This window comes from Gallus gallus, chromosome 10 (genome assembly GCF_016699485.2).
Source record: "Gallus gallus isolate bGalGal1 chromosome 10, bGalGal1.mat.broiler.GRCg7b, whole genome shotgun sequence".
Classification (NCBI taxonomy): domain Eukaryota; kingdom Metazoa; phylum Chordata; class Aves; order Galliformes; family Phasianidae; genus Gallus; species Gallus gallus.
Window position 1 is genome coordinate 8,374,197 of NC_052541.1, and position 17,455 is coordinate 8,391,651.

At 34.6% G+C, this 17,455-nt stretch overlaps 1 protein-coding gene across 6 annotated transcripts in view; it reads left to right on the plus strand.

Annotated features, from left to right (window-relative positions):
* Nucleotides 1–17,455, plus strand: part of WDR72 (WD repeat domain 72) — a 104,099-nt gene that overhangs the window by 43,631 nt on the left and 43,013 nt on the right. For all 6 annotated transcript variants that reach the window (XM_004943790.5, XM_025154067.3, XM_025154068.3 and 3 more), the window contains 3 exons: nt 8,374–9,194; nt 13,595–13,686; nt 16,677–16,759. In XM_004943790.5, coding sequence (XP_004943847.4) covers nt 8,374–9,194; nt 13,595–13,686; nt 16,677–16,759 — 996 coding nt within the window. The remainder of the gene's footprint in view (nt 1–8,373; nt 9,195–13,594; nt 13,687–16,676; nt 16,760–17,455) is intronic.

Genomic DNA, 17,455 nt, shown 5'->3' on the forward strand with positions numbered 1-17,455 from the left:
AAAGGGGTAATTTTTTGTTCTTCTGCCAGGTTATTTCTTCTTTTGTACATAGATTTGTGTTCAGAAGCTATATTTAGTATGTTATTTAAATGTAGTAATTATATAAGTAGTATGTTATTTAAATGTAATAGTAAAATAAGCAAAGAAACAGAGATCTATATATGGATTTCCCATAATGCAGATGCAAAGCATTTAAGCATCACTTTTCCTGTGAAACACACCATGGGACCAATGTACCAACATAACTACAGTGAAGGAATCACTTCAGAATTATTAGATCAAACAGGTGTCAGTCAAAGGGCATCATGATCCTAAGAGAGAGTGATAGCTTGGACCACATGTCAGCTTTGCTGAAGGTTACTGCAGTTTTCTGAACCCCTCTACCAAGTTATGACTTTATTGATTTTGGTGTTTTGTCCATTCATTGCCACAAATCAGAATAAAAAGAAAGGCTACCATTGTGATATTGTAGCATATTTCACTTGTATGGATGTGGATAGCAAGCAACACAGGCAGGCCTTTGCTGAGGTGTACTCCTTCATCTATTCAAAACGGGAAACTTTTTTAGAAATACACTGACAGCTTAAATGTAATAATGGAACATGGAACTAGGCCTTGCAAAATGACTTCTGAAACCAACACCAAATTTTACTCCAAGAAAAGACTCACTGTCTTCCGGTTTCCTTCTGATAACAAGTTCATCTCTGCTAATTATCAGAGATTTAAGTATTAAATCTGTGGATTACCATGGCATTGTTTGTCCAGTTGATTTTGTAGGAACTACAGTGGATGTTCCATGTTACAGCTTTTCTTCCTAAGTGCTGAGTAATGCTAAGAAAGTTTTTACTGCCACCCATCTCTGACATCTATATGTTTCTAGAGTTGCATCATTTTTTGTTAGAAATTGTACTTCTACATTGGTATGTTAAGATGTTGATGTAATTTAAGTACTGAATGTTCAAATACTGATAAGTCTTCCTTCAAAAAAAGTCTCAAACTTTCCTTCCATCTAAGATTTTCATGGCTCAGACTGTCCATGTAGAAGGTGGGTCTTATTTTGAGGTGAATGGGTCCTCAGTTCATTTTGACATTCTTTCTATAGTAAAAAATCTGAAAGCCTTTGTTAAAGGTACTAAAAGGGTAAATTATATTGAAAATTATGTATGTCCTTCTCAAGAGGATCCTGTTAGACTGATATAGTAATGCCTCTAGTTTGTACGATCCTCTGTGCATAAAGACAGCATTCCTTTGGAGAAGGTAGGTCTGGCCTGTTTGTGCCAACTTTAGGAGTCTATAGAAAATTATAGTGATTAACTGTTTATGTGCTCCCTAAACTGAAGGGATCGTTAAGCAGGGTAGGCATGGGAGTATGCATCTGTACTATCTGTAGGAAATAGTATAGATAGGATACTATCTGTAGGAGTTGTGTTGGGATAGAAGGTGCTGCTTGCCAGGTAATGTGGAGGTGAAAGAGCAACTGATGATTTTCATCCTTCATCCCTGGGCAGACTTTTAGAGATGGTGTATGTTTAAGAGCCATTTTGGTTGCACACCTATAATTTGCAGCTTTTTTGACCAAAAGCATCTTTGCCCGTATCCTGGATTTCTCATCAATTCAGCAAAGCTAAGAAAGAAAAGCTGCATATTTACAGGGTTCATCATCAGTAAGACTGCTTTGAATTGTTGATTGAATTCAGGTTGTGCTTGAAAAAAACTAGAAAATGTTTTAAGGCAGTATTCATATAAAACATAAATGACATTCTAGCAGAACATGCAGGTCAGAACTTTGCTTCCTGAGTGATTATGTTCCTGAAAACAGAAGCAGTGTAAAAAAACAAAGAACCCTCAAATTTCATCCAATTTAATAGTTTTTCAACAATGACCCTAGTTAAGACAGTATTACCTTTGTTATTTAAGGTTATAAACTTAACAATGCGGATTTCTGATGTGATTTAGCTGAAAAGATTATTCAATGTCATTAATGAACGGGACTATTTATATATAACTTATTACCGGTCTTTCAGACATCACTATGAACTTTGCTTTCTCTTTAAGTGTTGTGTGACTTACATTTTGTGCACTGATTTAGAGAGCTTTTTGAACGCTTAAGATTAGGGAAATTTGAAATTAAAGTCCAAGCTCTATTTGTCTGCTCTATAATATCTAACTGTTTTAGTATTCCTCCACTGTATGATCTGTTGGAACATTTGGTATATATTAATCATAGTAAAATGCTGGATTAAATTTTCATTAATGAATCATAAAGCTTTATATATTCCATAGTAACTTCACAATAACTAGCTGTGAAGGCTGTCTCAAGCCTTTAGTTTTATATGTTGAAGCTACAAATATTTTGTAGTTGATAGGTTGTATTCATAGTATGAATTTAAGAAATGCTATTTGTAATCTGAGATTTTTTTGTGAAACTTGCATGCAATATTTTATGTTCATAAACTAGTTTGAAGCCCCAAACACAGTTTCATTTATCTTTATATTCTAAGCTTTATAGAATCTGCAAAAGTGTCCATCTGTTCAGCTGAGATTGCTTCAAATAGTGAGTGGTCAGAGAGACTTAGATGATAAAGGTCAAAGGAGCCTCTTGACCCTGTGATACTTGCTAAAGCAATTGGAGCATAGGGACTGATATACAGTTAGATATAGCTTGCTAACGCAATCTCCACTTTAATTGGTAATGATAGCAGGAATACACAGTAAAGTCATTGCTGAAAGAAAACAAAAAGTATCCAATATAGTAATTTATTACCAGTCAGTGGGTTTCACACATAGGTTGTTTTACCCCTGCAGTGGTCAGAGAAAGCAAAAAGGTACTCTAACACTTAACTGAAAATGGATGCCCTGCTGCTATCAGAGATGCATGGTGGTCAAATGATTGCCTGTGCCATTAGCTTGGTAATGTTTTCTCTATTGTAAACTCAGCTCCCCATGTTCTTCCTGTGCATCAGCTGCAGATTGAAGGCTTTCTCGTTTGTCTTCTATTTGTGCTGCCAATCATCAAGCTGCTGTCCACCAAGCACATTTCAAGGAGGCAATTTTTTTTACTACTATTGACTACCATCTCCAGCAGCCCAGGGCTCAGAGGATTTAGAAATGAATTTAATGCTTTAATTTGCACTGTGCCAGCCATTTTGTGCATTTTCAGAATGTATTTTTCTTTGAGACAATTTCATGAGAATTCCACATTTCCTATTTTGCAAAACTAAAAGATTGCGCCTGCAAACATGTCCCTGGAACATAGTTGTTTCTCTTACGTATACTGCCTAGTTTGCTCTGAAAGTAAGACTTCCTATTTATTTCTGTGGAAACTGCAACAGTTTCAAAGAGAACAATAACGCTATTTTAAAGAATCAATTCTCAGATCCAAAACACTATTTTTTCAACCATTAACCATGCACTTTTACCAGTGATGAGCAAGAGCATGCATGCTGTGCTCATAAAAATCTGTGCCAGTGGAGGTGACTCACTGTCACCACTGCTGAGATGCACCACCCGTCACCTCACTGTGCTCACATCTGCTGGTTGGTCTCCAGAATTGTTAAGCAAGCATCAGTGAATGTCTATGGGTGCCATTTTTTCCACATGGAGGAAAAATGTTTTGTTTTATCTTCACTTCCATGTCAGGCGCCATTGTGTCAGATTGCCCCTCTGCTGCCATCTGTCACATGGCGATAACATGTAATGGAATATTGGTGGGAAGGTTCAACCTCTACTGCCATACCACCAGCATCCACCCCAATGTTGTGGGCCAACATAATAAAATAGGTGTTACTTTCAGAGCATGTCTTGTATATGTAATTCATCTCATTTAAAAGATCAAAGGAAAAAAAAACTATGAAGATGAAGCCATTTATTAAGCTATTCCATATTCTGTTTTTAGAATAACAGAAACAACAAATGACATCACAAAGGAAAGAACATTTGTTTAGAACCTTAATTTCTTCCTGCTATCAGGGACTAAACATCATGGAGCATAGAGTAGAGCTATCCTTTGAGTACAAGTGGATTTTTATGATTGCTATGTGTGATAGACTTGTTTCAGTCAAAATATTTCTTCCAGATACACGAAGCAAAAATGTAAGAGATGGGGTAGGAGTAACAGACAGTTTCTTATAATCAATATGACACTTCCAAGCCTGGAGAGAGACCAGTGCTGGGTCACGATTCTGAGAAAAGTTAGTTCTGAACTTGTGTTGACATCCCATTAACTATCATGATTACGAGGCAGAAAATTCTTAGCCTTTGATAAATTTTGGCTGGCAAATTCTATTGCCCCATCTTCCCTCACTGTAGTGTTCATTTTATTGAAATGAGCATAATGACAGTCTCATCTCACACTTTGGTGCTATTTCAGAAATATTGTCTGTCTGTAAAGACTTTAAAGAGCAGTTTTAATTACTTAGTTTTGTTTTGTTTTGCTTAAACGTTTGTGGAATGGTGAAATGTATGAACTTTTGTTTACAGATTGCCTTCTTGAATACACATAAATAGGATGATGGTATTTGATAAATTAACAATTTCTTTTCAATAATTATATTTAATAAAGTATTGTTTGTTCTTTAAAAGTGGAATTCTCACTCCTCTGATGCAGATTTTATCATGGACTTTAAATGCTCTGTTTTGTTGAGTCAGTGTTAGTGGTCTATTAAGAGCACATATGCTGATGACTGTGAAAATAGCAAAGTTTAAATCTCCTAAGAAAAAACCCAACAAAAGAAGAACAAAATCCTCAGGATTTTTAGAAATTATACCTTGCTTTTCCAAAATCAGACTCAGTATGACTTACTGTAATTAATCTTTCTTTTGGTAGTACTTTGAAAAATCACAACCACCTGCACTCAAAATCTAACTAAATTCTATTTTTATGTAGTGGGGGATGGAGGAGAAGTAGAAAAGGAAGGAGGGGACTGATATTCCTCATCTGGCTAGCTCACATTTACATTATTGATTCATGTTACACTTGGAAATTTGGGGGCTGTTTTTTAGTTGTATGTTACGTTTGGTATAAAAATAAGTACAATGAATAAAGAAGACCAAAAGTATATAAGAATTGCATTTAATGCTTTCAGGCATGCTTTTGTGTAGAAGTTGATACCACCCACACTGTGAAAACTATTTCTTCTAGTGGTATTAAAGTGACCTCTAAGTATATTTTGAGCCTGGTTTCCATAGTCTACTTGCCACTTTATTTCTTTTATGTAAAATGAATGTCAAGACCATTTTTGTCAAATGTATTTTTAGCACAGAACACATAAAAAAAAAGGTGCATCTGGTGAAGAAAACAAGAAAACTGGAGTGCAGAAAAAGTACATATACACAAGGAGTTGAAACAATACAGAGTCACTGCCAGCTAATGGACATGTGTATTTTAAGTGGAATAGTGTTTCTAAATTAAGGAGGATCCCAGTGGGAAAGGGCCTTTAGAGAAAAGGCAGCTAGATAAAATAACATCTGAATTGTACTTCCCATGAACATTTTGTAATGTGCATGCCTTTGACTATTTAAAGATAACATTGATGTATCGAAATATGGAGGGCTATGGGCTATGGAGAAGGCAGCCTCCACATTCCACAGATGAGGAAAAATCCTTTCCTGGGTGCTAAGATGATTTGGTAAAGATTTGTAAAGGGAGAAGGAGGGATGTAAAAGAATAAACTTCCAAGAGCAGGAAGGGATTCCATCTCGTAAGAAATGAGAGATTCTGCAGTTTGTTGCAATGGCTTGTGTCCTGGCTATAATATCTTCAGCAGCAAATTAGGGATCTATTATGTTACACTTTCTATGCATAGAATGCAACTTTCCATTTCAAGGCCTTCCTGAATCCCTGTTCTTTCTTGGGTATGGAAAGCTGTGGTTGAGTCAGAGATGACGCTCAAGAGATTCATGAGTCTGGATATCATTTTGGTCTGTAGCTACGCTTCTTTAAAAGTTCACAGGTGAAGGCTCAAAGGGGACATTCTCAATGAATGCAAGCTCCTCCTAGAAGCAAAATGTTCTGAATTCCAACTGCTAGCATGAATGTCAACAACATGAAAGGCTGTATTATTTTTGAACAAGGGATATTTGGCCTTACTACTAAACATTATCATCCTACATTGTTTTGCTGGTTTGGGTGGTGGTGGCAACACTCCTTTACATTGGGATTTGGGAATGTTTAAAATAAGACTTAATGTATTTTAAAAGCTTCATTTGATACTTTATTTGTAATTTTTTTTTTTTTTAGGGACTGGGAAACATTTTAGCTGAAATGGCTGATGGTGTTTTCGGAATAATACATGCTGACACCATTTTCAAATGAAAATGAAGTACTTACTACTACTTAGTTTTAGACTAAAAAAATGGGTTAGCATGTTATGAAAAAGTTTTTAGGTTTGTTGTTAGCTCTAAGTCAGACCACACGGCTCAGAGGCAGTCATTCTTTGTTATTGCTACTGTTAGCCCACTTCTTGATGCTGAGTTATTAAACTCTTAATGTGTTTATTATAAAAATAATAGTAATAGTTAATGACAATACCTATCTGTAGCCAGTAAATCTAGTTTTGCAAAATACTTCTGGAACTTTAATAAATACGCCATTCAGAATGTAAATAACTTAATCTACTTTTCAATAACCATCATCAGATGCTATTTCCAGCACTCTAGTTCATAGTTATTTTTACGGGCTTCCTTCCATTTTCTGTCATCTTATGTTAGAGAGAATAGCTTGTCCATATGTCCTAAATAGTGTTTTATGTTTGTAGCTTTAGATGTCCACCTGCTTTCACTGAAATGAAATGCCTATTGCAGAGAGCTAAGATAACTTGGTAGATGCTTTTAGGATCAATGTCAATAAGCTTTCGAATTGCCAATAAACATTTATTGTGACCTCTCGCGTCCAGAAGCATCACCAGATTCCTCTACCGACTGACATTGTCAAGATATTTCTTGTTCAAATGGTGATTTTTTCCTAAAAGCTTCTAAATGTGAATCAACAAAATACCAGTGTATAAAACAGACAGAAAAGTACAAATCTTCTATTTATTTCAGAACTTGTTTGTGAGTTCCATGTTTGTGTACTTTACATGGAATTCTACCTGAGTATTAGGAAACAGTACAATTAAAGATGAAAAATAATCCTAACGCTTAACTACAATATATTTTTTAAAAAGGAAAGGGATTGGGGAAGGGGGGGGAAGCATGAACATGGTGCTATTACCCCTTGTTTATCTAAGGATCTCCATAGGGATGCTTAATGTTTTGTATTTATAGTGTGTTTTCATCTGTTGTTAATATCATTCACTAATTAACAGAACATCAGATCATTTTATTACCCAAAATTAGTCAAACAACTTGTTGAGTAAATAGGGTCAAAAGTTTTGTTTGTGGTTTTTTTGTTTGTCTGTTTGTTTTGTAACAGATTAGGAACAATTAATCCTGCAAAACTTGTTTGTAATGTTATGTAAAGAGTACTCTTGAATGCAGTGTTGATTAACATCTTTTTTCAAACTAAATTTAGTTGTCAATTTTTCTTTTTTTAACTAATATCTGATTGTTTATTTTAAGATTCAGCTCATACACACAGCAGAAACAGCTCTAAATTTCTTTTGTGATAATCAGAAATACTCTACTAGTGTGAATTAAGTGATCCAGAAAATCCTGTTTTCCTCTGGTATGGAAACTGACACTATTGCCACTCTGCAAAAGCTCCACTGGGCTGAAAATTTGCTTCTCTGTTATGTTTCTGCTTGTACATGCTTATAAAGATGAAATCCCTAGCATGAACACGGTACTGAGAGCATGGTACTGAGGGCTTGTGCAGGACAATAAAAGCATACAAGTTGTAAGTGCTTAAAGAAAAATGTAAAGGAATCAAAATGAAGTTTATACTCATGTCTGCTGTTTCCTGATGATAGAAGGTGCTTCTTTAACAAATAAATCAGGATTCTGATAGCTGTTTTATCACCATCTCAAAATTTCACTTTAACGTGTTGTGATCCTCTGAGTACATTCAGAAAGCGCCCCTTGGCAAAGTGAGTCACAGTGATTCCTATGAACTAAAGTAGTTGCTTTTCTACAAAAGCATCTGGAGTATGTCTCAAAAAAAATCTGTTTTTTGATCTCTGCAATGAAAATGTATTGGACTATTCTGTATTTCAAAGACGTTAGAGAATCTTGATTACAATATTTAAAAGCATGTCAGTTTGTATTAACTATTTAAAAGAAAAATCGTGTTCTGAAGTAACAAGTGAATAAATGCAATTAAGTTGAACATAATGGGGGATTTAATGGATTTAGTCCATTCCTTGTGCAACTATGCTGATATCTACAAAACTACAAAATACTGTGGATTTGTTTGAATACTAAATATTTTTCTTTCAGGTAATGGATAACAGCCTTATTCAGCAACCCTTTACTGTTTTACCAGTTAAGCCAAAATGGAACAATGCAAACTTTCATGTTCTCTTATTTGATCTGGAAAAACTTGTGGATCTTCTGCTGTCGTATCAACCCTGTGGATTAAAGTCATCAAACTCATTCCACAACTATGACACTCTAGAAAGAGCCAAAAGTACTACTGAGAAAAGAGCGCTGACATTAAAAAGAAATAAAACTGCTGGGTTCACATTGTCAGTGGATGGACAAGTAGATACTGTTTATGCAAACCAAGTCAATAGAGATTCTAACACAATTAGGCCTTTGGAAGAAAGTGGTGGCATAAAAAGGCAGAAAAAAATGAAGAGTTCAAGAAAGACTAAAATGCAGCCATCAGGAAACATTGATGTGAACATCACCACAGATACAGCTAAACTGCTTTTGTCATGTCTCTTACCCTGGGGTGTAGATAAAGAAATAGATGATCTTTGTGTTGGGCAATTAGATATCTTAAGGCTGCAGTGTCCGGTTGCTTTTGGACTTGTGTCAAATGAACGCCACCTCTCACTGATGTTGCCGGGATGGAAATGTACTGATGGTGGTGTGCTAGAAGAGCACACTTTAAGCAACTTGTTTTCAAAAAGAGTGCTTGATTTATCAAACAAGTATCTTGCTGCAACTGAAGGACGCACTGGTGAGAGAGATGGAACAGTGGATAATGTTTATGGAACAAAGGGTGCAGAAATAATTTTTTTCTTATTAAGCAGAATAGTTTTAATCAACAGAGTTTTTAACATGCCTTCAGCAGATACGAGTCAAATTGAAAGGTAAGAAAATCTTGTTTGTCTTTTCTTCCTTAACAGTAAATTGCATTCTTCTTCTAGAGCTTTGTCTTATAGAATGCTCTTTAAATGAGAGGAGGCTGCAAGAAAGTTAAGTATCTGTTTTTTCTATTTAGCTGATGAGTAAACTTCAGTTTCAGCTGAACAAGAATTAGAGCTATCCAACTTCACATCCTGTCTTTTCAGAGAGAATGCTTTTCCTCAGAGTTTAAGGAGTATAATGAGGTCTCCTAAGACTTATTTGGACACATTAACACATTTGTGCTGTGTTAACTTTCACTTCCTGTAAGCAATATACTTAACTTGTCTTCATACATAAACAAAATGTGAGCCAAAAACAATCTGTCCTAGTTATCCTATCTGAAGTAACACCCTCATGTTGTAAGAACCATCCCAAATAGCATTTATTACTCAAAACAAATTTATTGACTAAATGCTTTTTTCAGCATTGGGGGGGGGGGGGGGGGGGGGGGGGGCGGAAATAACATGCTCAACATTATTTGGCACAGTCAAATAGGGCATTCTAATCAGGCAATGGATATTGTCTGTCCACAGACTGTTGTCATTCAGCAAACCTGTGTTGGTCTGTATTTAGTATTTTCAGGACAATTAACTTCAGTGTTGTTGATGCTATAGCCTAAGGGCAAGAGGAAGAACAAAAAATATTGATCCTTGTGGTGCAAAGGACTCTGCATCTTCCAAAAAGCTGTAGGCATTCAAGATGCCTCAGGAGATATGCAAGGTCCTACAAGACAAACATGCATTTCTCAGTTGCTTTTCTTGCTTATTACATTGCCTGCTGGTCCATACTCAATGCAAGATGTTACACAAAATGTTTCCAAGATTCCAGACTGGACTTCTATGCAAACAAAATTTGTTTGCAATTTGTTGTACGGTACTCTGGCAGAGATGTATAAATATAGGAACATTTTAGATTTTAACGTTTTTCCAGACATAAACTCTGGATTTGGAACATCTCAAAATTATGAGAGCTGTATAGAAAAAAATACACAATTTATTTTGTGAAAACAGTAGAATGTATTTGTAAACCTTCTCTAGGAAAGCTAAAGCCATAACACTTAGTTTTGATTGTAGAAACAGTCGATTTCTTTGTACAATCTGAGGAAAACTTACCACAGTCTACAGTTTAAAGAAGTTATTATGTTTATTTTATGTGCAAAACGCTTTATTTGGGATTTTGACGTGGTTTCATTTAGGTTGTCTAATTTCTCCGTGGTTGTACAGCATTCCTATTTATCCTATTGCTCTCTTATAGGTAAGTTTCAGTTTGTTGTTGTTTGTGATGCTCTCACTTGAGATGTTGCTTCCCAGTAGCTTCATCTGAATAAGAGCTCTTGAGTTTTTCCCTATGTTTTTTTAATATGTATATATATTTTTAAGCTTTTTATTTTTCTCTTGCTCTCCTTAGCAGAAATAGCACGTTCTATAAGCCTGCATAGAAATAACATACCTCTTTTTGTCCTGGCTGTACTCGCGCACTCTGACTGAGTTTTGAGGCTATTTCTTCTTTATTCTTTGTCTCTTACATATCTAGAAAATAAACAGAGAAGAAGCTTTTTTTTTTCCTTGTTTAGAAGGGTAGCATTCATTTTTAGGGAACTAGATCAGAACTAGGTTACATGAACTGAATCAACACAGACCGTAAAGGCTCTAGTCACCTGGCCTTTCCCTCTGTACTGCTGATGACAAAGAATTTTCTCATCGTAGCTCTCTTTTCAGACTGTATTTTTTCCCCATATATTCCAAAAACTTTCAAAATGTTAGATATGTGATCAGTAAGTTTCCTTTCCCTCTTTTTTGTCCCCTAATTTTAAGCATAGCATGAATAGGACTATTTATTTAACATGATATTGAGATTCAGCATTCATTTAACTTTTTTCTCTATGATTTGTCTGAGTGAATTATCACAATCTATGTTAATTTATTCTTTAAATCTTCCTGTGTTATTTATCCTATTTCATTGTTCTTTTTGAAATTTAAATGAGCTTTGTTTTTGTTGAGCTGTGCTACAATAATGTACTTATATTTAACCCTATTTAAGAATTTGGAAGAAACTAAGAATGTGTGACTTCATTCATTTTGCATTCTAAAAGTACAGTAAGTAGCCACACCTGCTTAAGCAGTTGATTTAGCTAAAACTGAATGCTGAAAGCATGCTGAAGGGAAAAACTAAATATTGAATTCTAATTTGGTGCAGCATTTACTGAAGAAATTAGTAAGATGTTTTATACAGCTTGCAAGGGTCTACTAATTATTACTGAAGTAAAACAACTCTTACTAGCTCAGTTACTAACATGGAAGATAAAATGCAATTTCTTTTTCTTTCAGTAGGATTATTCTACCCTTTCAGTATTTTCTTTTTCAGAGCTATATAACTTTCCATCCTGAGAAAGTTTATGCCCAATTTCATGTTAAATAATGGACTGGCACATTTATTTCTTACAGTGTAGGAGGATCTCTAGGTACATTACTACTACAGTACTACCATGGTCTTGTGGCTTTGGACTTTAGGATTCCAACTTTCCTCTGCCAATTCTGTATCTCTTTGCATATGGCAATGAGATATTCATTGGGCTGCAGCAGAACTATTTTATTGACAGACAGCTGTGCCTTGGTCCAGGGAATACAATAATAAAATTTAAATTTCTTTGGTATATCTGATTTTGTTACTATGGGAGAGTGAAAGGATTTTCTTTCCTGTTAAATAAACACATTTTTTTATCTGGAGAATCAGAACTGGAAAAATGCGGTTCGTATGCTATCAGGTATTCTTGGATGAAAACAATCTTATTTTGAGCAGAAATTCTGTCTTTGTCAGCAAGTATGTATGTGTGTGTGTATGTGTATATCTATCTATATATATAAAACCATGAATTTGACAGTTCAGAACCCCTCAATCAACATGGGTTGAAGAAGTCCTGACTAGCTGTTGTAAGTTTTCAGGTGATGGCTTCGAACAGTAAGTTTCAGGATGTAGTACAGCTGTGAACTATTATCTACCAGATTGCATGAATAAAATTGTTGGGATGTGAAAATAATGAACAGTGAATTGCGTGTTTTGAGCATGCTATCAAACCAGGACTAAACTGTTTTAAAAACAAACAAAAATATGGGTAGCTTTCAATGAAATTTGAACAGTTTACAAAACAAACAGTTTGTAATCCAAAAAAGAAAGAAGTAAGAAAAGTGTGATTTTGGAAAAACTTGGAGATAGGTCTATGAACTGTTACTCATGAAGATGTTTTTGAATCTGCACTTGTTTGCAATTTGAAGTTGTGAAAATAAAGGAACTTGCATTAAAGTGTCATATTATAAAAGTGGGATATAAAGAGGAAAAAGCTACTAGAAGATCTTAAAGTTTTTCTCCTGGTACATTTTGATATCTGTATCTGTAACTTAGTGCACAAACTGAGACAGTTTTCAGAGTTTAGTATCCTGAAGTTTTTGTAACATTACAACTTACTAGTTGTTTTTTAAAGATGAAATATTTTTAAATGGTACAACTTCAGAGTCAGTACAGAAAAGCATCTAAAACATAGTTTAAAATAGTGTAAGAGTTTAGAAAGGCTTTTTCCTTCCTTTCTTCTCTTCTCCTTCTTTTTCTTCAGGGGTTACATTCCTGAATTAGTCAGAGACAAGTACTGAAGGGTTTTCCCAAAGAGATATGCATATACATGTTAGTCTCCTAAGTTGTAGCTCTTTATCAAAATCCCAAGTATTACAACCATATTCTAAATGCAGATTTAGAACTCTGAAAAACTGAAAATCTATAAAATAAAGCTATTGCTTTTTCCTATGTGATAGAGTTTTATCTAGACTTTTATCCTATGTGATAGAGAAACCACCCAATACTGCATGAAAATTCTATTTTAATGCAATTCTTTATGTTAAAGTCATAATCAAAATGTTTTGGATTGTACATAAAGTTCCTGCATGTAGATGATTCTTGGACTTAAGTACTTTTGACTGTTTCAATAGCAAGTTGAGGGTGAAAGCATTCAAATTATTCCTGAAGAGAAATTATATCATAAATAAGTGTAATTGATACTAAGAAGATTTAGATTAGATGTTAACGGAAGTTTTTCACTGAAAGGGTGGTAAAATGCTGCAATAAGATGCCTAGAGAGTTTGTGGATATACTGTGCCTGGAGATGTTCAAAGGCAGGTTGGATGTGGCCCTTGTCAATCCAATCTAGTACTTGGCCCAGTGGTTGGCAAACCTGCCTGTCGGAGGGGATTGGAACTTGATAATCCTTAAGATCCCTTCCAATCCAAGACATTCTGTGATTCTCTGAATGTTCACTTTTAATAAAACATAAAATTTTTGTATGTTCAGATTTTGTTCAAGTTTCATATTCTTTCAGCCTACAGCAACCAGAATCTGTTCACAACAAGTGGCAAAATATGGAAGCTGCCATATCTTCATTTCCCAGTTTTTATGGAGAGTTACCACGCAGTAAGTATATGGAAGTGTGGCAATATTAGCTTTTTATGGTGTTATATTTTGCATATAGTTCATGGCTAAAATATATTGCTTAACTTCAAAAATGAAATATATATATAGATATATTCTTTAGTTTCAAGGGCATTGTTTATAAAGAAATTGTATTAATCTGTATTTTCTTTTGTGAATATCATCTTTACATGCAAAAGCATGTAGACTGATAAGCAGTACTGTATTCAAGGAAAAATTTTGTGTGGTGGCAAAACATTTTTGGCTAAGTTTGTAAATATATTTTCTAGCTATCTGAAAAACTGAAATGTAATAAAATGGTCATCTTCACCCTCCCCCATCTCCCTCAACACTGTTACATGCCCACCCTGCAAATATATACAACCCTTCAAGCAAACTGTTGCCTTAGTAATACGAGAGTTATCTTGGCTGTTCAATAATGCCCTTAGACTTTTGGCTTAAGGCAGAATAAAGTAATCTCTTCATGCCAGTGTCCCATAGGCAGTCATTCACTGATCTTGGCTTGCAAGCCACTATATATTTGTTCTTACAGCATGCAGTGAACCAAAGAATAGAAGTTAGAATGTAGATTGTTGACAGCGTTACCTAACAGATAGTATTCCTATTATAGTTTAAGTCCTGTCTAAACTGCTAACACAAACTCTTTTAAGTGAAAACTTGACCTTCTGGTATGTAAATAAACCTTGAAAACCCCATCTAAAATCAGCTTTCATTGTATCTTTCATTCTCTCTTATACATGCTGTAATTATTACATGATATAACTCGTGATGACAGTAGAAATGCTTGCTAGAAGGAAGATGAAAGAAGTTAAGGAATGATAAAAACTAAGTGGATAAATTGCATAGAAAGAGATTACTAAAACATTAATGACAGAAGTTGTTCCACTGCTACATAAACCTTTGAGGATAGTCTAAACTTATAGCTCATGCTTCTTGGTTCATACATTTGTTTAGATTTAAAAATTAAAGTTTTCATTGAGACTTGAGGATAACGCAGATGTTTTAGGAATAACCACTTTCTCCTGACATCTGTGGAGTTTATTTACAACTGTAAAAAGTGATAGGAAGGAAGTTGCATTAGAACAGGATCCTTTAATGTATTTTTACATACATGGACATAAAACTGAAGTCTTCTGGGATGAGAATGGAGGATAATTGTATAGGACACTATGTTTTCAGTACTCTTCTTCAATCACAGGGATGCTTGCTGAAAGATCACTGTGTTTACAACAGAGTGGCTTCAAGTTAGCTCTTCTATCAGCTAGTAAGAACCATTTCAGTGGATGGACGGCTGTGTTTTGTGATTGGGTTACTTGTGAATGTTGGTATTACTTTAACACTTACAGTTGACAAAAGCAAATCAGTTTCCTGTACATTATATTGTACTGGCATTCAGATATTAATGTGTGGAATCAAAGGGTCATACAGCTAATTTGCTTGTCTTACACCTGGCAAGGAGCCTCATAGCAAAGTACTGAAATGTGTGATGTTTGTCTGTTGAGGTCTAAATGAGGAAGAAGTGAACTAAACACTTGATGCTTAAACGCTTGTAGTTTAAACTGTGCCTTACTTTAGAAATCACCTGAAATGTCAATGTATAATAATAGAAGTCATATACAAATATGTGGAATGCTTTTCATAACTAGCGGCCCTCCAATTATGCTTGCAGTTATGTGACATTCTTCATCACAAACTAATATTGTTGCCCTTAAGCAGAAAAGCAAATTGGGTGGAGTTATAACTGTACAAAATGTTATTCAGTGTATTTTTGCTTAGACTTTACTGTTTATCGGTAAAGAAATATACAAGTTGTTGTAGAATTTACCTAGGAAAAACCATAGTTACATACACCAAATCTGAAAATATTAACAGAAGAGAAAGAATATAATGAAATGTGGTGGATAGATTCTTAGTCGCTCTATACAGAAGGACAAACAGTCACATGCAGCAATTAGAGACAGGGTAGAAATGTATGAAAATGATTTTCTGATCTTACAACTTAAAAGTATGGGTATTCTCTTTAAAACTGTATGTTGCATCATTTCATAGATTCTGAGGAAGAGAATGCTCTTATGAGCACTGGATGTAGAACAGACTAAAACTTAATTATTTCTAGTTAACTCATCAGCTTGTTCTCCAAGTTCAGAGGATTCACCACCTTGTCATTGTATAAATAACAAAAAATGTCAGTGCTCTGCTTGTTTTGCTTCGTATGTGCAGCTTTAAAACTGTGGAACAGCTCATTTTATTGAGTGTACTTCATTGCAGAATCTGTAGATACACTTTTCATTGAATTAAGGTAAAGTTGCTGCATGCTGGAAGTGGGAGCAACATAAGTAGAACAGAGTTACGCTTTTCAATTTGAGCCTTTCTCTCTTTCTTATTGTACACTTACAAGGATCAAATGAGGAGAATTACATGTTTACCAACCAAGTGTGGGTATTGTAGCTGTGATTCTTCTAGATTTGATTGATTTTTTTTTGTCTAATTTTAAAAAAGATTTTCAGTTCTTTCATACTTAGCCTTGTCCTATGTGAAACATCCTAGAAACTTCAAATTTAATTTGTTTGAAAGATCTTGGTACAAATGCACAAACGGAACTCTGAAATGCTCAAATTTTTGCTGGGTATGAAGCAAAAATTCCTAGGTTTGCATAAGGTTGCATGCTTGTATAGATCTCTTCTGAAGTAACCATTAGCTTATACATAGCATAGGCAATAACTTTTAAAAGTCGTGACGGAAATAATACCTTTGCAAATAATTAGACCACTGTAAATAAAATAGACCAATATGATGTTGGACAAGAGTAAATGTATGCATGCCTTATGCTTATGTTGTGGGATTAAAATGTGTTCTGAGAAATTATTTTTGCTGAATTATTACATTGTTGAAGTGAAAAATTCAAAATGTTAAATATCTTTTTTTGTGTACTCCTGTGTATGGTCAGTTGATAAACTACACATGTTTTTCAGATAAAAGTAGACGACATTCTTCTGATTTTGGGAATGCTTCACTGCTGAAACTCATTTGCTGTTGGAGTGACCAATCTATAAAGGTGGGAATTAGTCTGTGCTAATTACAACAATGAAATCTTTCGGTAATATTGACCTTAGTTTAGTATTTGGAATCTTTCATGTGGTACAACAGTTAGTAATTTATGGTAAAAATATCATATAATTCATGCTATTAGTATCTTTAAAAGTCAGATTATTTCAGTGTGGGATATGCTGTCAGTGAAATTGTTCTGCCTCTCAGTACATGTTTAAATATGAGAAAACAGCTGTTCTTTAATCTGAATGAATAGTAATTATCAAGCAAAACATGCTTAATGATATTTTATCTTGTTCACAGCATGTTTTAGAGATGAATTACCTGTTCCTTGATGGCTAGATGTAACTTACATAAATAGAGGCTATAATAAGGGCAACATCATACATAAATGTATTATGCAGGAAACAGAAAATGCATTCGTAAGGGGATAATACAATTAATCCCATATCTTTACCCATTAGAACGCTCCTAAGAGCTAGAATTTTTCTAGCTAGGAATGAGCTAGAAAACGTTGAAAGTTATAGTTTTCCAGGTCAGTTGAAGCTGTGTCAATGAAAGCTCATGTTAGTGAAAAATCTCATATCTGTAGAGATAAATTGTTTTTTCCTAAGAATTCACAGGAAACTATGAAGTAGTCTGAAGAGTGAAATGTAGAAATCATTATAATTTTGGAAATATGCATTTAAATAAATTTCAGTAG